The sequence below is a fragment of the Lepidochelys olivacea genome (genome assembly GCF_965140295.1).
Source record: "Lepidochelys olivacea isolate rLepOli2 genome assembly, chromosome: 8".
Taxonomy (NCBI): domain Eukaryota; kingdom Metazoa; phylum Chordata; order Testudines; family Cheloniidae; genus Lepidochelys; species Lepidochelys olivacea.
This window is the reverse complement of record NC_140418.1, coordinates 67,146,241-67,170,812: the sequence shown is the minus strand read 5'-3', so window position 1 is coordinate 67,170,812 and position 24,572 is coordinate 67,146,241. Positions and strand designations below refer to the sequence as shown.

The 24,572-nt window shown below is 36.9% G+C and overlaps 1 protein-coding gene across 5 annotated transcripts in view; it reads left to right on the top strand.

Annotated features, from left to right (window-relative positions):
• NTNG1 (netrin G1) overlaps window positions 1-24,572 on the top strand; it is a 210,621-nt gene that overhangs the window by 148,805 nt on the left and 37,244 nt on the right. Inside the window, exons 6-9 of one of the 5 annotated variants that reach the window (XM_084637070.1) lie at window positions 6,903-6,968; window positions 9,041-9,100; window positions 13,994-14,161; window positions 19,750-19,887. The exons of 1 other annotated variant lie outside the window; for it this stretch is intronic. In XM_084637070.1, coding sequence (XP_084493196.1) covers window positions 6,903-6,968; window positions 9,041-9,100; window positions 13,994-14,161; window positions 19,750-19,887 — 432 coding nt within the window. The remainder of the gene's footprint in view (window positions 1-6,902; window positions 6,969-9,040; window positions 9,101-13,993; window positions 14,162-19,749; window positions 19,888-24,572) is intronic. 3 more of the 5 variants (XM_084637067.1, XM_084637066.1, XM_084637068.1) reach the window with 3 other exon arrangements.

The window sequence follows — 24,572 nt, the reverse complement described above, 5'->3', positions numbered from 1 at the left end:
GATATTATATAGATGTTGGTTTTGACACAGCAACAACATATTCTGATTTGGGTTTTGTTTGATACAAGTGTGAATTGTGAATAAAATAACAAGGTTAATCATCTTCTTAGCCAAGCATTGTTATTAATCATCATAGTCATAACATCAAGGAAGCTACAGTATTTGTCCCCACGCTCCCTCTGCCTTAATACTTCTAAATCCCAAAAATAAAAGTTTAATTTGAATTGCTCTTTAACTAATTAGATTTTCTATAATATAAAAAATTCATTGTGCAAGTAGAGCATAATACATTAATTTGAACTCCAGATCTGGAAGAAAACCTTAATGTCCCATGTGATAAGAATTTGGGAATCTTTTATACTATTTCTTCAGTAAGTCTCATCACAAATCTATTTCACATTTGTACAATTTGTACAATTTACAGCACTTCCTGAAACTGAATGAGCAAAGGAACTTAACTACCACTTCACCCTGGAAGAGAAAATTCCCATGTGGGGTGACAGTAGCTTAGGAGAATCTATATGCTACAACACTGTGAAAGGTAAACTACAGAAGTTTACATTGGGGGCAAAAAAAAAAAAAAAAACTATTTTCACCAGGTCCACCAACATAACACATCTGAATAGCCTGGCTTTAGCCACCAGTAGACACAGCCAATGGCACTTCAATATTTTTCATATTCACTATTTTTGAAGGTGCACTCTTTATCACTTCCAGCTAATTTCAAAGTTAGTTTGTCACAGTTACCTTAACTGACTACACTATGTGGAGGAATTGCACTGCTGTCTTCAGTTTAATTGTTAATGAGGTAAAAGCAATCAAATGATGAGACACTGGAGAAAGTCAGCAAGCATTTAATCTCTGCCATGACAGCTGTGCAGTGCTGGCTGTTCTTACTACAAAGCCACAGAAAAATGTATAGTTAAAATGACTAAAAAAATATGAAATTTTTCTCCACCTCTCTTTCCCCATGTCCACCTCTGCCCTCCTCCTTCCTAACAATATTCAGTGAATTCCATAGAGTATAGAAGACTGAACTCTCCAAATCAGCTCTCTGACTTTTAAATCAGATCCTGATTACAGAGAGAGAGAGAGAGAGAGAGAGAGATCTTCTGCACCACAGTCTGATATACCAAGTCTTCAACATTAACAGCCAATTTCACCAGTTCTGTAGTAGACCAAAATAACTCTACTCCATAGGAAAAGATTTAGAGCTCTCCTCCTCCATGAACTATTTAGATCTACTATGTATTCTTATTACTACTTTCCTTTAGGTAACCAGAAAATGTCATCAAGCCTGTTGAGTTTGAAGAGACCCAGATAGCCTGCTTGTTAGAAACAGTGGATTTTTTCTGATTTATGAAAACTTTCCACCACAGGATCATCGGGGCCCATTGAAACCATTTCTGCAGAAGCGTGCTCTCTTTCTGTGAGAGAATAGCTGGACACCCAAGCCACTAATTCAATTCAAATTCTTCCAACAGTTGTAAAAGCTGTTATGGCTGAGGAGCTTCCACGCCAAATAAAACAACTCCATCTCCACTTTAATGCAGTATTTTCATCCGTCTAAGGAAGAGGTATGAAATGTCTTACATTGCCCAAAAAAATAGTCTAGCTAGCACTGGTTAACATTTTTTTAATTTTAAATTTTTGAATTTCTAAAACGAGGGAGATTTAGACTAAATTTTGAAACATTTCTTTTTTGCTCAGTTTTATTCTATAGTATTCTATTAACCTGTGAGAAAAAGTTGATTTCATCCCTAAGGTAAGCTTCTTGCATGAGGTAGGCATCACCCTGATTTGAAATAAGAAATACAATGAGTGTGAAATACTGTCCTTGTCATAGTTTACTCCCCGAGAGTGGTGATAAAATATCACCTGATCTAATTATACCCATTTATGCCAGGAATTCATATACAAATCTTCCACTGATTTAAATAGGAGTGGCATATACTTTCATTTATTAATTATTTGTATTACAGTAGCACTCAGAGGCTCCAAATGAGAACAGGGCCCCTTTGTGCGAGGCACTCTACATATGCACTACAAGAGACATGCCTTTAACTGAACTTACAGTCTAAGAAGACAGTGGCAGGGCCAAGCCTAAATGATCAGGTGCTTTACTTCAGCTTGGAATGATTTAAATGAAATTGGATTGTGATTTTTTTAGCCTTCATGCTTTTCTTACTTTTTAAATAAAAATGGTTTAAAAGTAAAGACTTTTAAACAAATTTTCCCCAATCACAAAATTCTCAATTTCTCGGACAGTTGTGTCATTGCTATTATGTACCAGTCAAATGATCACTTGGTCATTCAAGTGGCCCCTGTCAATCTTCAGAGTGAACTAAACTCAAGACTGCTTTTTATTAATTATTTTATTAATAATTGTAAGCAAATGCAATCTTTGTGTAATACTGTTAGCTTAGGAGACAAATACTCTGACTAGGCAAAGAACATGCATAGCACATGGAGCAGTAATATCCTCTTTCACACACTCCATTAACAACGTTCCTCAGTGTTGCTCTGGAAGGATAGCACCTTGGATTGAGAGCACAGTTTAATTACCTTGTCAACTCAGTGTTTGGCCACTTGAAACAGCCAATAAGGATGATGCTTAATTTCTGCTGACTGTGGCAGTGGTTTTTGTGTTCCAATCCATCCAGTTGGAATTGGGCTGAAACTACCAACTTATTTCACATAAACCTCCCAAATTAAGACCATACTGTGCCAGTTGGTCCAAATTTTGATTTCCAGTGGTCATTTGATACATATTCCCTCCCTTCCTTTAGCACTACAGATTGTTCTAACATTGTTATAAAAGAATCCAGTGAAAAGAAAAGCAATAGCGAAAATTTCTATTGGCCTTTAAGTCTATGAGTAAGTGATTATAAACTTGTTAAGCATCATACAATAATTTTCTCCTTACTACCTGGGCAAGATGTTGCAGGATGGATTAACCAGCAGTACAGAATTTTTTTCCAAGTAATGTTTAAAATAGATTGTCTGCTAAGCTACATGTCTCACATCCCTCTACACTTAAATGTGCCTAAAGTACCTACATTTTTTAAAAGATGTATTCAAAATGTACTTTCAGAGATCACAATTCCATAGCTTTCCTTTTAAGCTAAACTTTGCTCCTCCTGTGTTCTCAGAACTATTACTGTTAGGTCTTGTCTATGCAGGAAAATTGACAGAGGGATAGCTATTGTAGAGTGAACTATTCTGAAATAGCCCCTATGTGGACACACTATTCTGAAATAAAAGTCACCGTATTCTGGATAAATTATTCAACCACAAAGTAATTCTTTTGTAACAATGTGATTTTTATTCCAGATTTAAAGTGCCCACATGGAGAGCTATACTGGAATATATCTCTTCCAGTCAATTGCCCAATGTAGAAAAGGCCTGCCTATTAGTAACTCAGGAAAAAAAAAAAGATTTTCACAAATTGCTGTAAATGAATGACTGGCTATTAAATAACCTATTAAAGGAGTCTGACTGGTGGCTGTTCAGAGGCTGACTAATCTGTTCCAGTATCTGGCTTTTACAGTATGCATGCAGTGGGCTCCTTTGATGACTCAAAAACTCTTCTACAATTGAGGTAAGAGAGAACCTAACTACACAGGAAAATATGCAATTACAGGAATGTGCTCCTACTGCATAAAGCCACAGACACAATAAAATACATAATAGAAGGATCCTGTTGGCTTAAAAGCTTAATTTCTAGAATTAACATCTACATTTTTAAACATACATAAAATAATATAACTTTCACATCCTGGAATAAGGCCCTAACACACTCAAGCCCAATCAAAACAAACCTTTAACCTGTGGATGTTAAGGGTCTATACCAGATAATGAGGACAGTCTATATTCTTTGTGAGGCAAGTCTCACAAGGAAGTTTTGATAGAGCAATAAAAATATTATCCAGAAAATAAAACCTTGGGTTTCAAAGATAAGAACAAAGACTCTTCTTGAGAAATTGAAAATCTTGGTGATGACAAGTTCCACCAATAGACAGGGAGGTAACAAAATAAACCTACTCATCATAGAGTAGTCAAAGAAGACCTTCCTAGAAGAGAAGGAAAAATTTCTAAGTAGGAAAATTAAACCAGTCAGTGCATTAGCTACATTACCAAGGTCCAGAAAGTTTATATTTACTTGTATACATCAGATGTATCTGCCTGAACACTGAGTAACCTCCAGGCACAAAAACGTTCAAAATTACTTCAATCAGTTATAATACAAATACATATGTATCACTTTCTTGGGTGTACCCTTGGCAAACTCATCTTACTGTAAATAAATTTGGAAGGTCCTTAGAGTTGTATTTTCTAACCTGGTTCATCCCCTATATAGGGTCCGTAGCTTAAATAGGTTTTCTTGAAACAAGCTTTCATAATCTACTTGAGCATGAACATCCTGTACTGCTATCAGCAATATTGCCGAGAGAACTGTAAATTGGTTGATATCTCTAGTTACGTGATTAGTAGTCTCATTCAGACAAGAGACTGAAAATATGTGTCTCCAAGTAAGAATTGCTCTGATTAGGCATATCATAAAATATCAGGGTTGGAAGGGACCTCAGGAGGTCATCTAGTCCAACCCCCAAAGCAGGGCCAATCCCCAAGTTTTGCCCCGGATCCCAAATGGCCCCCTCAAGGATTGAACTCACAACCCTGGGTTTAGCAGGCCAATGCTCAAACCACTGAGCTATCTCTCCCCTGCCTCCCCAGTATATTTTAGTCAGTGGCAGATACTCCATAGGGCTGGTCTTAAATGTATTACAGAGCTTTAGGGAAACAAGGTGTGTGAAGTAATATCTTTCATTAGACCAACTTCTGTTGGGGACAGAGGCTTTTGAGCTTACGCAGAGCTCTTCTTCAGGTCTGGGAAAGGTACTCATGTCACAGCTAAAAACAAGGTGGAACAGATTGTTTAGCATACTTAACATATATTTCAAGGGGCCATTTAAGATAAAGTAGCCCTTTCATAGAATCATAGAATCATAGAATATCAGGGTTGGAAGGGACCCCTGAAGGTCATCTAGTCCAACCCCCTGCTCGAAGCAGGACCAATTCCCAGTTAAATCATCCCAGCCAGGGCTTTGTCAAGCCTGACCTTAAAAACCTCTAAGGAAGGAGATTCTACCACCTCCCTAGGTAACGCATTCCAGTGTTTCACCACCCTCTTAGTGAAAAAGTTTTTCCTAATATCCAATCTAAACCTCCCCCACTGCAACTTGAGACCATTACTCCTCGTTCTGTCATCTGCTACCATTGAGAACAGTCTAGAGCCATCCTCTTTGGAACCCCCTTTCAGGTAGTTGAAAGCAGCTATCAAATCCCCCCTCATTCTTCTCTTCTGCAGGCTAAACAATCCCAGCTCCCTCAGCCTCTCCTCATAAGTCATGTGTTCTAGACCCCTAATCATTTTTGTTGCCCTTTAACACTCCTCCAGTCATAGGGAGGAAAGGAAGGGGGGAAAGCAGCTGGAAGGGGGGTTGTTAGCAGGATAGAGTTGTAGTGGGATAGTTGTAGTAACCCATAAATCCAGTGTGTCTATTCAGTCCATGATTTTTAGTATCTAGCAAAGTTATGAATTTAAGCTCCTAAGTTCATCTTTTGAAAGTGTTGTGCAGATTTCCTTTGAGCTTTGACATAGTATGATGTTATTACTGGTAATGCCTAGGCCATTTCAGCTGATGGCCACCTTACTATTCTGTATTTTTGGAGGGCAAGTGCCAAGAAGAGAGCCATTCTGCCAGTAGCACTTCGTATCTGTAATGTAACTTTAGTCTGTCTCAAAGATTTTTGATGTATTATTACACAGTGGCTAGGAGAGTAAAAGGATAAGGTCCAATCAAGGCAACAGGTAAGACAGCTAGGAGATTCCTATTCTCTTTATCCAGACCTCACTCTTATTTTTATTTGTTTTTATCACATACAGAGACTATTTTCACAGTCCCTTAACACGTGAGATCAATACTCAATTATTCAAACACAAGACCAAATAAAGTAATTTATAAAAGCCATAAAAGTCAGTACTCTAGAAAAGGGGAAGTTATCTCACAGGTGCATACAATTCTAGCCACTCTTTCATCAAGTGCTATGGTGATCTTTCTACCTCTACAAATACAGGTTTTTGATACCTTTCACTTGTGTGTGCTCCCTTTCCGATTGGCTGCTGCAATGCACTTCCAATATGTGTAAACTGATGCATCTGACGAAGAAAAGGGGGATTCACCTTTTACTGGGAAATCTGTGGTTTGGGAATCTACCCAACTAATTCAGAAATCTTTTGCTTTATCTAATGTTTTTAAGAAAAATTTAATTTCCTTATTTATTTAAAAGAAATTAAGCTATATAAGATATTGATGGGGCAATGGGAAAGAGATACAATACACAAAAGTGAGAACAAATAACCCATTCCCCTAGTAAATATAACTTGCTGATAGTAGAAGCTTCTTTTTATGTAAGTATTTGTAGATTTAAAGTCCTTAAAATGAGATGTTATAGTAAGAAATTACTGTATTTGTATGATATTGTCATTTTATCTCTGGACGCTAGGTTTAAAATAATAGCATAAACAGAAAGGTTCCTGGTTTGTGATTAGTGTTAAAAATATATATATCTTTCCAGTATATATTCTTAACACTGAAGTTAATATCTAAAATCCTGAAAGATAAATTGCTATATACAGTATTTAATGTCCATTCAATGTTTTGGGAATCATCAATTGCTTGTTCTTGTTCAATGTGGGAGTCACGTATTGTTCAAGTGCATCATAGACAAGTCCAGTAGCAGATGTTTGTGGTTTATGTCTTTGTCCATACACTTCTCTGTTTAGAACAATATCACGTATGTAAATAACAAATCCTGATTTTTCCTGATGCATGCAGATCCACCAAAGTTTGATAGGATATGGCCGAATATTTCTTCCCTTGAGGTTTCTAAACCAAATCAAGGTAGGATTCTGTAAAATTCCTACTGGTCGAAAGTTACTTAAATTGCTTTAATAAAATCCCACAAGTTTGCAAAAAATAATAATAATCCAGCTCCTTTTTCTGTTGGTACTAAGTAATGGTATTGTCAAAACCAATCTAATGAGAATTAGCATAAACAAAATTTTACATGAAAAAGGCTTCTTCTAATATACAGATTCTGGACTAGAAACACTACTGCAAAAAGTATGGAAAAGCAGGCACCAAAGTTGTAAGCAATTTCATAGATTAAATTTAAAGTGAATCTCTGGAGAAGCCTGGAATTGTATAGACATCGCAGTTTGCTTTATGAGACAGTTTCAAGACTTTTGAGTGCCAAAGATTTCCATGGTCTACATCAAACCCATTTCTTAATGTCTCTCTTTCACTTTGTTTTCTTAAGTGAAATGAATGTTATTCCCATTTGTATTCAGAGCTCAGCTGCATAGTCGAAGACAGTTGGACCATAGTCTCCTGGAATTTATTTTAACAATCTTATATACAATATTTTCAGAATTTGGGTTTTCCTCCATTTTTTTTTTTAAGCAGGTCAGGTCACAGAAGAGATGTTTCTAAGTATTTTTCTTTGTGGTCTAAAAGTTACATCTCCTCTAGCATTGACAGCAATCTCTCTGAAATCCCTAGTGCAATACTTCTGCATCTGAATTCCAATGACACACAAAAAATTACAGTGACAGACTGTGGCATGATGATTACTGCAGAAAGGGATAGAGTGATTTTAAGAGTAATAAAATATAAAGTAAAATGCTTTTCCATTTGAATTTGTGTTCATACTAGCTTGCATGCTACAAATTTGACAATCAGATGTAAACCCGTTCATTATTTAACATGAAATCCCCTTGCTCTCCCCAATCTCCCTTGCACCCTTCCCCCAGAATTGCAGAACTCTGGCCTGCAGCTTGCCATGGTTATGCACAGGATGTTCTTTTTAAACTCTAATGAATACAGATGGAGGAGGAGGAAATGAGCAAGAGGAAGATCCAGGAAATAGCTGTTAAGCTAAACAAAATACATTAGCAATTTGCTGGGGAGTTATATTGTACGGACTGCAGTATTAGTCCTTGATCATGGTGATGAAACTGAGGCTGCCCTAGATACACATAGGTTACTAACAAATAGAATAATCTTAATCAGCTAGTCCATGTTATATTTTCCAAGTTTCTGCATGTGTTCCTTAAAGAAGAGAAACAAATTTATCTCTGCTCTTCTGCTTTCTTTAAGGATTAGCAGCAAAGTTCAGTTTGTTATTCATATGAATTATCAATCAAAACATCCTCAACAAAATGACACTTAGCATTTCTAAAGCATTTCATAGTTTAACAAATTATACTGCAAGTGATTAACATCACTTCACAATGCATCTTGAGCAGTACAAGATTATGCATTGTTCCCACACACATGAAAATTTTATTTAGCTTTTACATGTTAGGAGAGAACACAAAGCACAAAAAACTTCAAATATTTTGTGGTTAGATTACTTGTTTGGAGCATATTGTTAAGAGTTTAACGTTTATCAGAATTAAGATCCTTGAGTCCAGTATTTGAAGTATAATATATGTACATCCTGATTACAGAATGATGCCCATACCTGCACATTATTTATTATGCTTTTCTTTATAGTACAATTAGAACAACATCTGTACATAAATTTGATAAAAACTATACAGACCATGAGGTGTATTGTATAGTCAGTAATTATGGACTTGGGAAGAAACTCCCTAGGTCATGTATAACATCTGAGCCAAAGCCAAATAAAAATGCAGATATTAAAACGGTCTCTCCTTCTTGTTTTTAAAACCCTTCAAATTATTATCATTTCCAATACCTTAATCATTGATAGTGTTTCACTCATTTTCACCTCAATATCAACCTTCCTTTTCAGAACAGCAAACAATAGTTAAAAAATACTCACTTATGTTGAATTTTTTAAAGCTAATTAAAAATGTAGTGACTAAGGTAATTCATTTTTAAGCTTTTTTATTTGTTCCTATATGATACCTTTCTAATTTATTGTTCATGTTTTTAAACCTATCCAGTTGCTCCCAAATTATCTTTGTCAACTGTTTCTTCTGTTCAAGTTGCAAACCACAAGAGAGGTAGGAATTCTTGGATTCATACAGTGATTTCCTAGTGTTTTGTGTTGTGAGAACATTGCACTGTATGAATCTGGAATATCTGTGAAGTGTACCTATCAGTTTATTGGTGAAGCATGTTTATTGACAGCAATTGAAGCATTAAGTATCACAAACAACATAAGCCATAGTGAAGAACAGAATAAATATGCCTCATAGACAATCTCTGCTTGGATATAAAATAGTGGAGCATTTGTTTTTTGAAAGAATTAAATGTGAGTTAGAATGTGGCAGTCCAGGTTATTGTTTAGAAAACTAACATGTTAGCCTAACTATTATCTTTGTCACTAATTTACATAGACTGTAAATGAGGAAATGTAAACGGATTAGTTGAGGGCAGGCAATATGTAAACCATCTCTTGTTCATATTCTCTAGAATAAAACATAAATGCCATCTGGTGTAATGATACGATTTTCAAAAAAGTGTCTTATTGCACTGGTAGTATACCATACATCTCCATTGTGTGTTAATATAGTACAAACTTCATTTATAGGCATGCATTGCATTACATATCAACAGATATGATTTTAATATAAACATAGTGAAATTTTATTGGCATTTTGAAAGGATAGCAGTATTGTCTTGATGACTTAAAGTCAAGCTGTTGCAGCTAAATATCTGTCATTCACAGTCTGAAATCCATCTGAGAACTTTTTCCCCCGTTGATTTTCCTCATCATTTGATCTGTCTGGTGTATGTATAAAAGGTGTTTTGTTTTTTCTCATTTATTCTTATCAACACCTCATTATTCATGAAACATGAGTTACTAAGGCATAGGTTTATTTAACAAAAATCTGAATTAAGTTTGACCCAGTTAATGAAACTGATAATGAGCCATACTGTTTGTTATGAAACTGAAGCAGCTTATTTCGAAAGTTATAATGAAAAGCTAATTTGTTTGTCTTTTGCTAGTGTGTAGTGGAGGAAGAGGGAGAGAGATTTGTCAGGCAATGAAAAAATGAGACTTTTCAAAAAAATTCTCTCTTCTTGAAAGAGTCTTGTATTCTGCTAATTAAAATATGGAAACAACAGGTGTCTCACGCATCACCTAAGGAATGTCTTTTTTCAGAAATTATGATTCTCTTGCATATACCTCTACAACTGTTCATGTGACAGTTTCAGTGGGAATGGTTCAAGCCTGAGCTGGAGCTAGCCTCCATAGTACAGGCCTGTATCATTTCACACATGTAAATGCATAGCTGCATTTCCTCATAAAGGAATGAGAGGTATTAAAACTAGAAGTGGAGAAGAATAAAATGATTGATGGTTGATATTATTTTATGCATCTCCTTTAAAGTGCAATTGTATCTTGATTTTACAATATTGTTTTACAATATTGGGATTGTTTTTATAGAAAAGCACCTCTAATGTGTCATCTCGTTCATCCCTTTGCATCTTGATAAGGGACATAATTCCTGATTCATCCAGAGAGAGATGGTTATCAAATCTGGTCTTGACGATCTCTGCACTCCTTTTCTTTGCATTAAATATACCTACCTATCTTAACCTTTCCTCTGAGATTTTATTTTCCAAACCATTTACCATTTATTGTTACTCAGCTTTAAACTCTCTCTAATTTGTCTGTCTTTTCTGACATGTGGTGCTCAAAACTGAAAGCAGCATATGTCAACATTTTAAGCACTTCTCATATTTTTTTCGTTAGTGCTTTAGCACCCTAGCTTTTACCACCTTTTCCCCCTTCTATATCAGTGATTGAATGGCTTTGCCTATGATGGAATTCTGCCTTGGCTGCCAGACAGAGCTGTGTGTCTAAGAAACTAAAGTTGTATTTCAGCCTATACTGATCAGAAGGTGATAATGTCATACTCTGGCCTTTCTGTGTAAGGGTTAGTATGACTCACTTGTTCCTATGCCAGAAAGGTGAGAAAGCCACAACAGCAGCGATATGCATTATCTTTAGACTTGGACAGATTAAATTTTTATTGGCACATGTCAATAAACTTCAATGTCACTGTACACACACAGACAAAAAAATCCATCAACAAAAATGGAAATATACAGATAAGCAAAGTAAGAAAAATGCTGCTTAAGAACTTATTAAAGTTTGATATAACGATATTTACTGTGTATATTTTGACATGATTTTGACAATTTGTGTTTTAATGCATATAAAGTTTTAACTTTTGGAATCTCAGTGTCTACTACCATTAAACAGATATTGTCTGACCCTCCCATTGTCTGATACTCATCCCCATAATTTCCAGCTGTGAACATTTAAATTGATAAAAACATGAACAATGCTTTAAAATGAACATTGATATTATCCACCAAAAATATCAAAAACAAAAATTGAATTCTGCCAACCTTTGTTTTATCGTCCCAGCTTGTATGATGTAGCATGCAATTCTAGGTACTATGTTCCTGTGATAACTGGCCTAATGTTACCAGTGGAGAAATTACCTGATTCTCATTTACATGAAGACCCCATTACACCATTTTCACAATATAAGCCCATTTTAGGGCACCAGAGCAGTGTGAAAGGGAATTAATGTAAATAAAAATCAAGCCCAATGGCTACAGGCCAAGGCAGCACGCTCATTATTGTATTAGCAATTATCTTATTTAATGATAAAGAGGCAGGGGTTGTTTCTTTCATTTTCCACCTTAATCAGACAGTAGATTGTCTCTGGGGTTAATTTATATCAAGTAACACTATCAGTCTAATGGCCAAGGTTCCCAAATCTTCACCTAACCTTAATGTAGTAAACTATCAGGGCTTGGCTACATATACAGCACTGGAACACTTAGTGAAGATGCTATCTACACCATCGGGAGAACTTCTTCCATTGATGTAGGTATTCCACCTCCCCGAGAGGTGGTAGCTGGGTTGACAGGAGACCCCTTAACTCACAAAGCTATTTCTCTCATGTAATAAAAGCATCAGTGTCCATATTAGTGTAGTTAAGTACAAGACACAGTTTCATTTTTTTCTTTAGTACTAATGAAACAAGAACAAGTGCACGGAATCAGCTACTATGATATGTCTGTCTGTCTGAGAGTGTGTGTGAGAGCGGGAGAGAGAACTGAGTCAGCCATAACTACAGGATGTGCTTCTTTAGTCCAAACTATATTTAGGACAAAGTTCTGTTACAACAATTTAATGAATTTTTATGCAGCTTTGTTTTTCTTGGCTTTGTAAGGAGTTATGATATTATTGTATTGAAAGGTTACAGACTGTTCTCAGTGGTACCAGATGACAGAACAAGGAGTAATGGTCTCGAGTTGCAGTGGGGGAGGTTTAGGTTGGATGTTAGGAAAAACTTTTTCACTAGGAGGGTGGTGAAGCACTGGAATGGGTTACCTAAGGAGGTGGTGGAATCTCCTTCCTTAGAGGTTTTTAAGGTCAGGCTTGACAAAGCCCTGGCTGGGATGATTTAGTTGGGGATTGGTCCTGCTTTGAGCAGGGGGTTGGACTAGATGACGTCCTGAGGTCCCTTCCAACCCTAATATTCTCTGATTCTATGATCGCAGGGCCATGTGGGTGAGTTCTGCAGTCATTCATAGCACATTCTTTAGCTTCCTCTCTGCTCACTAATAGATGTTAGCAAGCATACAGTCAGATTCCCTACCTCCCCTTTATAATGAACACACTTTTATTACCTAATGATCTGATATTATACAACTGCTGGTTGGAAGTTGGCAAAGCAAGGTAAATTATTTCTTCCGAATCCACCTACAATATGACTTCATTGATTGGCCAGCTGGCTTGATTGTAGGCTCAGTATGTTTGGTGTCCTCATCCCGGAAACTAATTATGCCATGATAGCAGACCACAGAGTCTCTGTTAGACCAGAGAGAAGGGTCAGGACTGCTTCGAAATCTTGTGTTGCTATCAGGTCATTACAAAAGCTAAGGACAAGCTGAACAGACATCTTAGCCTTATGTGTCATGCTTACTTAGAACAACAACAAAAATTGCTAATAAAAGTTTAGGATGACTTTTTTGTGCCCAAGCCAGAAATTGGTTTTATAAAAGATGACAGAATTCCAATGCCTGTTATATTTTTTCGATACAATTATAGTTGCTAAAGTGGGCACTACACTTTAGATGGCTATGGTAAGCATTCTTCCTATTCTACACAAACCGAAGAATTTTCCATGATATTTTTCAAATGCTAAAAGTGTTGTCATTGGTATAAAGATAGGTTGGGTATTGACTCAGGATGGCAGTTTAACAGGCATTTAAATGGCACTCATCTCTGTTCCTTTCTGTTCTTATAAGTTAATTGTTTTAGGAAAGCTGGCCAAAATTATCAAATTTGGGACCATTATGCGCCTCAGTGAAATAGCCTGATTTTCATAGGTATTCAACATCCACAACTTTTATTTACTTAAGCACAAGTTATGCTTATTCAGCATCTCTAAGAATCACACTGGTTTATTTTGGTGCTTAACTGTGGATTTAAATGCCTGACTTTGGGCACCCAAGTTTGACAATTTTGTCCTACGTATTTAACATTTCGTAATTTTTTTAAGTGTAGGAAAGTTTTGCACGTGTTTTTGATTATTTCCATCTCAAATGTGCAAAAGATATGCATTTGTAAACTGAGCCTACAAAACCCTTGAAAGGTTTACAACTGCAAATGCTTCATTTCCATCAGATCTACTGAGGAGAAGCAATCTTCAGAGTCATGAATGTCTGATCATTTTAACCTGCCTGAAACAGATGTCATGTTCATGCCAATCAGACATCTGTTGTTGTCAATGTGTTACACTGACTAACATGTATGTGCTACCATTCATCTTCTATGCATAGTTCATTTTAACCAAGCATGTAATGTGCTATTACTCTGCTACTGTATACATTTTGTATACATTTCTGTTCTTCCTTGCAAGACTGTGAATGCTTCGGCCACTCCAACCGGTGCAGTTACATCGAGCTGATAAATACAGTCATTTGCGTGAGCTGTAAACACAACACTAGAGGGCAGCACTGTGAGTTATGCAGGCTGGGCTACTTCAGAAATGCTTCTGCAGAGCTGGACGATGAAAATGTATGCATAGGTCAGTTTCATTATAATTCTGGCTTTTGTTCTTTGCCTTTTCAGCTATTGGGAGCTACTAGTGAGTTGGCTAGCAATTTACACCACCGCTATATATTTGCCAGCTGAACCAGAATGAGCTTTTTCAATGGATAAGAGCATCTCCTGTGTAGACATTCAATGCATTTGTCCCGGTTTTAATTGTGGCCTCGGGGCTGTATTTTGAATGTCTTTAAGAACAGTATAAAGCAGCAAAATCATTGCTAAAGATTTTTGGAAGCTCTTCACAGGAGCTCTGGGATAAACTGATTGTGCAGTGCTTCCACTCAGAAGAAATCACATGGGAGTTGCAAAACATAAGGACTGAGCCTTAAGTTATAAGCTCAGATCTTGGAGTTGGCCTAATGCGTGCAGACCCTTGCACCTGCAGGGAGACCCATAAGAGTTAATCCAATGGCAAGACTAGTGCCTATATTTGTAACAACATTTTTATGCATCCAGATTTCAAAAACAAACATACTGTGCCCAATTGTCGGATAAAAGGGTATAAATTCAGAGTTAACTCCTTTCACTTTTAATGTATGCCCTTGTAGCTGAGAGCATATTTTTTTTTCAAATCAGTTATATCCAACAAAATAAGTCGGACACCAAAACTCACAAAAAAAGTCTATGAGCCATAGCTGATACCAGTTTTGAAGCAAACTCCTCAGGGTCTATGATGCTTCAAACATATATATACTATAATCCCATGAAAACTTCCAAACAGCTAAAACCAGGAGAATGCCAGAATGGAATACCAGTAATAAGAATGACATACAGAAGAGAATATAAGACATTTGTGACACTGAAGCAATACACAGCATCCTTACATTATCTCAAATACTGTTTAGTGAGAAAGAGGTTGGACTATCTGGATGAAAAATTAACATATAGTATGTTGACAGTACAGGTTCATTCCATGGCTATTAGTTAACAAATGGCCTTAAAAGCTTGTTCCAATTATAAACAGAGCTAGTGTGTGTTTTACAATATTGCTTGTAACTATGAGTCAGTCATGGATTTCAGCTATATCCATTCACCACATCTGCAAAGCAGGATGCTTTCTGTCATTAAGCAGAGAGTAACCAAAGAGTTAATATAGGATTGAAAAGGTAATATTTTTGTGCAATTCAAAAACAGATTGTGGACAAATTTTCATAGTAAGTCACATTTCATGTGACTTTTTTTTATCTTCGTTGGAAAGATTCAGCCGAAACCTAATTTAGATTATCATTTGTTCCAATCTGCAATTTATCGATATATTTTTTATTCAATGAAAAATAAGACACATGCACACTGTATTTCATGTGTCCTTTTTAACATTGGTTGATACCATGTGAAATGATGTGCATTATTCCCTTTGACATTAATTAAGCTGAGGTAATATGAACTTCAGTATGACAACTAGAAAGTCAGGCACTCACATTATCCTGTTAAATAAAATAAACATAGGCCATATATAGTACTGTTGAACAGAACTATCCCTTCCTAGTAATTGTTTGCTGTGGACAAGGGACATTGTCTTTATGACAACAGGGCTATGTACTTTAAACTGGCTAAAGAAGCTATGAGATCTGGAAAGGTACCTAATAACTTTTCCTTTTTTTCACATTCACTAGATTTTCATTGAATATACATTGAAATGCTGGGAGACAGGGGGATCAATAGTTATTGCAGTATGGGCAACAAGGAGGGGTTAATAAAGCAGGAACCAAAAATAATGACTTTTTAAAATAATTTGCAAGCAATACATTTAGAATTAGTTCACAAAATGAACAACTGAGCAGATTTCAGCATTCCTGACTCAGCAGAAATAAAATTTTAAAAAGTTTAATCAGGAAGATTCTTCAGAAAATAAAAATATACAGACCATTTCCAGACCTTCACACCCTAATGTAAATAAAATTCTCATGGGCTCCTATAGGCATTGTACCATGTGGGATGACTGCAGAAAGGTCAAAATAGTACCTATCAGACGATGTCATTTTAAATCAAAAATATAAATCAAATATAGAACAGTTCCTCAGGTTTGCAGTTGATCATACTGCATACAAAATCTGCAAATGCTGACTGATGCCCTGACTCCAGAAAACTTCCTTAAAGTCAGTGGGACTAAGGCCAGATCTATACTACAGACCTATAGCAGTATAACTACGTCACTCAGAGGTGTGGAATACTCACTCCCCGCCAAATGTAGACAGCACTATGTCAGCGGGAGAGCTTCTCCCTCCGACATAATTTACCTCTGCTAAAGCGGGTAGCTAACTACACCGACAGGAGAAGCTTTCCCACCAGTGTAGGAGCATCTTACTAAAGCTGCACCTGTGCCACTCTAGTACTGTACGTGAAGATAAGCCCTTAGGCGCACACTGAAATACTTTCCTAAAAAGGGGTGGACGCAAGCATGTGCTTGAGTGCTTTCCTGTGTTGGGACTCTAGTGACTTGATCCTGCAAGCCGCTGTGCACTCTCAACTCCCCTCGATTTCAGTGAGCGTTAAAGATACTCAACACTTCTGAGACTCAAGCCTGCAATGTGTCTCACTCTATTGGAAATGCTCATTTGATTACCCAGAGCCTGACAGCCAATCAGTGTTGTGGGTTTTAATTACACATTTAGTAGATCAGTGGACAAGCTAATAAGGAGATTTGCATTGATATTTACATATGAATATCTTATTTTTCCAGTGCAGTTGTTTTCCCCATTTCCAGACAGTGTGTTTAGGAAAATTAAAAATGTTTGGCTAAGCTAGCTTTATCAAGGGAAATATGTATTGGCACTATTCAAACCAAGTAAAAAATATACATGGTAAGTGTATGGATAAAAAAAATGACAGCTACATAATATACAATAGTCAAGATTAGACCAAATGGAGGAAACATATGATGTGGTGCTTTTAGAAATGACAGAGATACAAATAACTGAGATACTGAGAATGCTTTTAGCTATGAACGCAAATAAGAACATGTCATACAGCTTACATCTGATTGAACAAGCTCTTACACTGAAGGAACAGTAACAGTATTTGAAGAATTACACTTAAATATAATTTGTACAAGGTCCCAAAATCCAGATAATGCTTTATTTTGCAGAGCCATTGGCTATTGCATGTACATGGTGATTAGTTGTTTTGTAATTACTGATGAAGCACTTGGCTTTTCTATATAAACTTCAAATACAAGTACCAGGTCTTTGAATTATTATGCAGTTACTCTATGGTGTGATACCATAATTACATGAAGGTAACACATTTAGTGTCATGTGAATGAATCTTTTTAAGCAAGAATCTGCGAGCGACATAAAACATGCAGTTCCATGCATAGTACCATGGAGCATACATAACCATATGAATACAGTGTAGTTACAGATGAGACACCAAGTATAGCCATTTATTTTGCCTCAGAAAGAAATACTGAAATGATGATTTTTTAAACTTTCTCAAATAGGTGCTAATCCTGCAGACATTAGGCACATGCTTAACATTACACGTGGGCGTAATCTTACAACCTCCATGCCTAAGCACATGCCTAAGTGTTTTTGCAAGATTGGGATAATAATTTGTTAAGCTGCACTTTAATTTTTTTTTTTTTTTTTGGTAATACCCCTTTAACTTATTTTACCACTTTTTAAAAGAGGCTTGTCAGAACAGCACATTTATAAAGATGTTTGTCATAACAGTTTTTTTAATCCAGTATATGTTGTCCCCTTTAGTCGCAAGATATAAGCCTGATACTCTTTACTTATTGATATGATTCAAGGCAGTGAGAGTTTTTCATTGACCTTTAGATCAGGCTTTCTATTTTGTGGGACAATATATTATATATAGATCATATATTCCATGCTTGATTCTTCTCCCACTTTTACATCAGTGTAATTCCACTGTGTTCAGGAGTTACTTTCAGTTTAATGAGAGGAGAATCAGGCCATTTCCTTATAATATACAGTGCTGTTAGCTTTTGACTTACACTTCTTTAAATAAATTTGACTGACTGCATTTAGTACCTCAACTGTATGCCTATTTACATAAAGGTTTCAAATGTCTGATTAACATAAGAAGTTCTAGTTTTTTATATGGTCCCCCCACTGAGGAATAACTGTGCTCAATGTTTCACAATGGGCTGTTTTTTGTTGTTGTTTTTTTATATGTCAGCATTCAACTTCATTAATTAATGTTGTTAGCTAATTGACTGGATTATTATTGTGGAACTGTGTTTGCCAGAGGTAACTATTCTTCTCCAGCATGCCAAATGTTTGAAACGTCCTCTCTCATTTAAAGTTAATAAGCAGTAAGGCAACAAGTGACAAATTTGTTTCTGGTAGTATTCATTTCCCCATAAAAAAATTCCATTGGATTTTGAAATATTCTGTTGCTTTTTCCTCTTCTGTCATTTGTAATATTGCTGCAATTTAATGTAATCCTAGCAAACAGTAACAGCAAGGTAACTTGATTAAAAGAAAAAAAATAAACAATGCATCCAGCAAGGTTGCCAATGGATTTGTATCTCTTGACTTTGATAGCAGCACAAATCAGGTGTGCGGACAAAATTATTTTTAGAGGTAGGGTGTGGCCTCAGTTACAACAGTGAAGTTACTGTAGGTTTATGTTGGTGCAAACAAGATCAGAATTTGGCCCTTAGGCTTAGAGAAAATAGACAGCTGATCCATAGCAGTAGCAGAAAACTCAACACTGCTGTCAACGATCTTCCTTCTTTGAAGGGATCTCACCTGCCCTGGAGCCCAGAGCTGAGCACTGAATTTGTGATGGTGTTAAAGAGAGAGATTTGTGGTTCAAGAGAAGAAGACATACTTCCCTAGACTAAAGGTTGTGGAAGATAAAGGGGTCAACTCAAACCACCAACATTTACTACCGTCTTTGGTCAGGGTCAGGCATTTGGGTGCTGGAGTGCATCGGGATCTTCCATTCTCACATCCACCTCCCCATGGGAGTGGAAGAAAAGAGGTGAAATGAAAAGGACAGCTTAAAGTCAGTACTGACCAAGTCTTGGAGTATTTTGCTCCCCACCTCAGGGTTGTTTTGGAATATGTGAAAGGTGCATTGTAAATTCTCATCACTACAATGGCAAGTACCTACATAATTAACATAGTACTCCTAAACATAGAGGGAAGACTATCTTGGAAATAAGTAAAGTGCATTATGTAGCACTTTTAAAATGTTCAGCAGAACTCAAAGTATTGAGTGATACAGCTACACCTATTTTAATCATTTAAAACAGATTTCATCCTGATGGCATATTGATTTATCCTTGCTATACAAATCTTTCATTATGTTCGTTCAACTATCCAAAACCTCCTTACTAAAATGGAATCTCCATTATGATCAGTTATCTTTTTACTCTACATCTTTTCTGTTTATTTTTCCCCTCACATAATCAGACAGAGGTCTGCTCTTAAAGCGACCAAACAAATGAAAAGTGGACCTGTGGTAATTATTCTCTCTCCTCCACATGTCACTAATAGACAGTCTTCCTTTACTTTTAAACACTAGAATTGCTTCCTTTATTGCTATTGTTTGAATTATGGCCAGCGTATGTGTGTTGTCTTGTTTCTGCAGACTGTAATTGTAACCCTTTTGGCTCTGTCCGTGACCGCTGTAATGACACAGGATTCTGTGAGTGTAAGGAGGGAACATCAGGGCGTAAATGTGATAAGTGTCTGCTGGGATATATCTGGCACAGCCTAGGCTGTCAACGTAAGTAACTGAGAGCTGCCCTTTTCCTGCACCTTTGCTGCCTGTGCTTCTGTATCCCAGCATGTGCAGTTACTTAGAGTTGAAAAAGAGCAAAACTTTTACAAGCTTTAAAAATGCCTCACTCCCTGAACCTTTATGGATACTCCCAAATGAGGGCAGTAAATTGACTGTGCAGTCCATTTATTTCATTATGCTTTTAGTGCCCTCTCCCCTTTTCTCTGCTAATGCCTGGAGGAGCTTGTACTGAAATATGCAGATCTGTGTGTCTTGCCCGCTATCAATTAATTTGTGTGAGCTAAACCACAAGTGCAACTTTCCAAACTTAAAAATTCTGACTGAAAGACAAAAGGTGATATCTAAGTGTATTAACATATTTCTATGACTGAACTTCAGCCTTTTTGAGTAACTTAAAAATGTGAGTTCATAAATTAAATTACATCCATATAGTATATATATAGAACAGCGTACTAACTCATTACTTAGTAAACGAAAAATACAGTCTAAACCAGAGTTAATAAATCTAAAGATTTTAATTTCATTTAAAATGGGACAAAAACAGCATTTAATATTAACTTTTAGTAGCAGATTATGATCAATATTTAGCTGTACACCAAGTTTCTTTTCTAGATAACACAAGAAAATGCCACACCATTACATATTGGGCTAGCGTGCTGTTGCTGGATTCTTTGTATCAGATCCTTAATATTCTAATCTCTATAACTACTACTTTTGAGGATTTAATTCTACAAACCCTTGAACATCCTTTTATTTGTTTCTTTCACCTTCTCTCCCTGATTCTCAGCACTTGTGTCCTAATCACACACACATACAAGAGACAGTTTCTGCAAGAAACAGTTGCTCCTGGTTAGTAAGATCTGAAACTCGTGAAAGATGAAAAGAAGAAGAATTACTGGCATAGTGTTTTAGCTACAGATTCTAAAATACTCTAAAACCAAATACAAATGATATATCCTAAGATTACTTCACTGCCTCCTAAAATACAACTAGCGGGGGAGGGGAGCGCTGAGGAGAGGGAGAGAGACCTTGGCCTTCAAATAAGCAGACAACAGTTCCAAAGCAAGGAACTTGAAAAACTATCAGGAATTGCAGGTAGGAAAACTATAATTCCTGAAATAGAACGTTTCAGCTACTGAAGGTTTGCCACAGGCAGTCTCTAGAGATGAATGACCTATTCACAGTAAACATTTTATTCAATTAATTTGGCCTGTTTCTACATCTGTGAATTATACACACACAGATTTGATTTTAACATGTTTATTATTCAATAACTGGTTTATGCAAACATATTTGACAGAAACTTTCAAAGTTTTGAAATTTGGTTTCCTTCCTCACTGGCACTAAAACAAAATTTTTCAAATGCTTTTAAGGAAATCAGAATTGTGTTGAATTGTCCATTTTGAGACTGAAACCTGAGGTTTTTGATTTGGGAAGCAGTGTGTGTCCCCATGCCCTGGTTCAAGTCCCTGCTCTGCCTGATTCAGAGTGGTCCGTGAGGGAAAAAATGCCTGCAGAGAATCAATCAGAGTAGGGACTTGAACCTGCGTCTCCTGCATCCTCACCCAGTTCCCTAACTATCAGGCTATGAACTATGTAAGAGCTCAATTGCCTCATCCCTCTAGTGCTGGTTCACATAGATTATGACAACCTCCTACTGCTTTCAATTACTCCTTTAGCTCAAGTGCCAGAGGTCTGTGCAGTGAATCGAAAGGTACAAACCTGCTTGATGAATCATCTGAGTGTCAATATTGTGCCACATGATGGAATTTCTATTTTCTCAGTTTGCTTTTTTTGAAAACCTAGGAAATTAGGCCCAATAAACTACATTAAAGGAAAACTGAGGCTGCACAGTCAAGCACTCAAAAACTTAATTTGCCCCCCTTCTGCATACACATTATCATACAGACTTTAATTATGTGATCACATACTATTTTTCCACAGGATCCCTGCCTTACTCAGTGCACAGGATGGACTTGCTCCAGAAATGATACAGGAGGGAAGGAAAGGAGGCTGTTCAACCCATGCTTAATTTGTTGCAGACATTAGAAGGTGTATAGTGAATGAGCCAGGGGGGACTTCAATAAGAGAAAAAATGATCTCATGATTAAAGCAGTTGACAGCTGCCCTGGTGAAATGAATTATCTCCCTGCCTCTGCTGGAATGCTTATGTGATTTTAGTCAAGTCATTCATATCAAACTTTTCTCAGATGGTCCGTAATTGTGTATACCTTATTTCCTGAGTGCTTGTCCTGAGACCCTGGGGCCTGATTTGCAGAAGTGTGAGCACTCACAGCTACAGCTGAAGTCAGTGGGGAGTTGTGCTTTGAACACATAAAGAGCTATATAATGAAAAAGAAGGTTCTAGGCATCTCAAATTGGGCACCCAAAATTAGCGGATATTTCTGACCTTAGTCTTTCTGTGGCTCTGTTTCACATCTGTAAAACAGGGATAATACAATTCCGTTATCTCACAGGGCTGCCATGAAAATAAATTCAATAATATTTGTGAAGCTTTGAAGAGAGACTTCAAAAGACTGGGACTGTTCGGTGTGGAAGAGAGGATAGGACAGAGGTCTATAAAATCATGAATGGTGTGGAGAAAGTAAATAGGGAAGTGTTATTTACTGCTTTAAATAACACAAGAAATCAGGAAATTAGTCATAATAAACAAAAGGAAGTACTTCTTCACACAAGTCAACCTGTGGAACTCATTTGTAGGGAATGCTGTGAAGGCCAAAACTATTACTGGGTTCAAAAAAAGAATTAGATAAGGTCATTGTGGACAGGCACATCAATGGCTATTTGCTAAGATGGTCAGGGATGCAATCCCATGCTCTGGGTGTCCCTGAGCCTCTGACTGCCGGATGCTGGGAGTGGGTGGATCACTTGATAATTGCCCCATTCTGTTCATTCCCTTTGAAGCACCTGGCATTGGCCACTATTGGAAGACAGGATACTGGGCTAGATGGACCATTGGTTTCACCCAGTAAGGCCTTTATTATGTTCTGTGTTCAGAACAGGATTGGAATAGTTAATGCAGCAAATAAAGCATGAGGCCAAATGCTGAACAACAAGGAGAAAACAAAACTATTGAATTGATGTTCTACACTAAAAGAAAAGGAGTACTTGTAGCACCTTAGAGACTAACAAATTTATTTGAGCATAAGCTTTCGTGAGCTACAGCTCACTTCATCATGCATCCGATGAAGTGAGCTGTAGCTCACGAAAGCTTATGCGCAAATAAATTGGTTAGTCTCTAAGGTGCCACAAGTACTCCTTTTCTTTTTGCGGATACAGACTAACACAGCTGCCTCTCTGAAACCTGTTCTACACAAAAAACTTACATTGGCATAGCTGTCTCTCTCAGGGATGTGAAAAATCCACACCTCTGAGAGACGTAGGTATTCTGACCTAACCCTCGATATAGACAGTACTACTGCCTCTTGGGCAGCTGGATTAACTACAGCGACGGCAGAACCCCTCCCTTCGGTAAAGGCAGTGTCTACAGTGAAGTGCTATAGCAATGCAACTGCTGCTGCAGCATTTCAAGTGTAGACAAGCCCTAAATGAGCAGTGCCCGTCCTGTGGAAAAAAACATTATGTGATCATGTAATTAAAGATGTATCATAATGCACATGCCCAAGAGGCAGTATTAGGATTAAACAGGCAACCTTAATTCTGGCATTTCCTACCCTCTGAGTGCCTGAGTTTGCAACCTCAATTTTCTTTTAACATAGTGTTGGCATTTCCGCCAATACCTTAACCTCCAGCAACTCAGCTCGACTCTGAACTAGTCATTTAGGTTTCTTTACTGTCATATAGTAAAACTACACTGAGTTGATCAGACTCTACTAGCACAGGGGTTGCCACAAATCCAAAGTACATAATCATTAATCTAATTATATACACATTCCCAAAAGAGAATGCCGTATGCCCATTTTACTTTACATCATGTCATGCACTCTGTGATTGGTTCATTAATTTCTGGGCACCATACTCCATACAAATCATGAACTGATCACGTGCCACACATCTGCCATCCGTTACACATTAATCACTACTCTACTGTTCCCTTATCTACTAGTTACACATTTATATGTACTGTGAATACTGCTGTCAATTCATGCTTTGTTCACTGTCTCATGGCCTTGGTCAGAATAGACTTCTTCATAGTGTTTTTTGTGTGTAATATGTAGTTAAACTACATTTTGTTGAATCAAAGTTCTTGCAAATATTTTGCAGGATATCTAGTTAAAACACTAGAAGACTGATATATTCAGAAAGTTAAAACACAGCAAGGGATATTTAATAAGTTTCTTTACTTGACACAAAGGAAACAAATAGCACTGCTAATCTATTCAAAAATCAGAAGAAACTTGTTTCTGAATGCAGTTGTCAGGGTTATAGGCTGGATTAAAATCCGCTGTCTGATATTTCAATGTGCAGCAGAGGAGTCCATGATCTAGTTGCTTTTGCAATTGGTCCATTTTTTTTCCAATTAATTTCTGTCTGGAAGATTTTGTTTACCATTTTCTTCTAGAAAATTACATGAAAACCAAAATCGCTGCACTGCATTATCAAGAGTCTGGAGGGATTATTTGCCTGAGCACACCAAGGGTGGTGTTTATCTAATTCCCTGTAACAGCTTTCTCCGAGCCATGATGCTA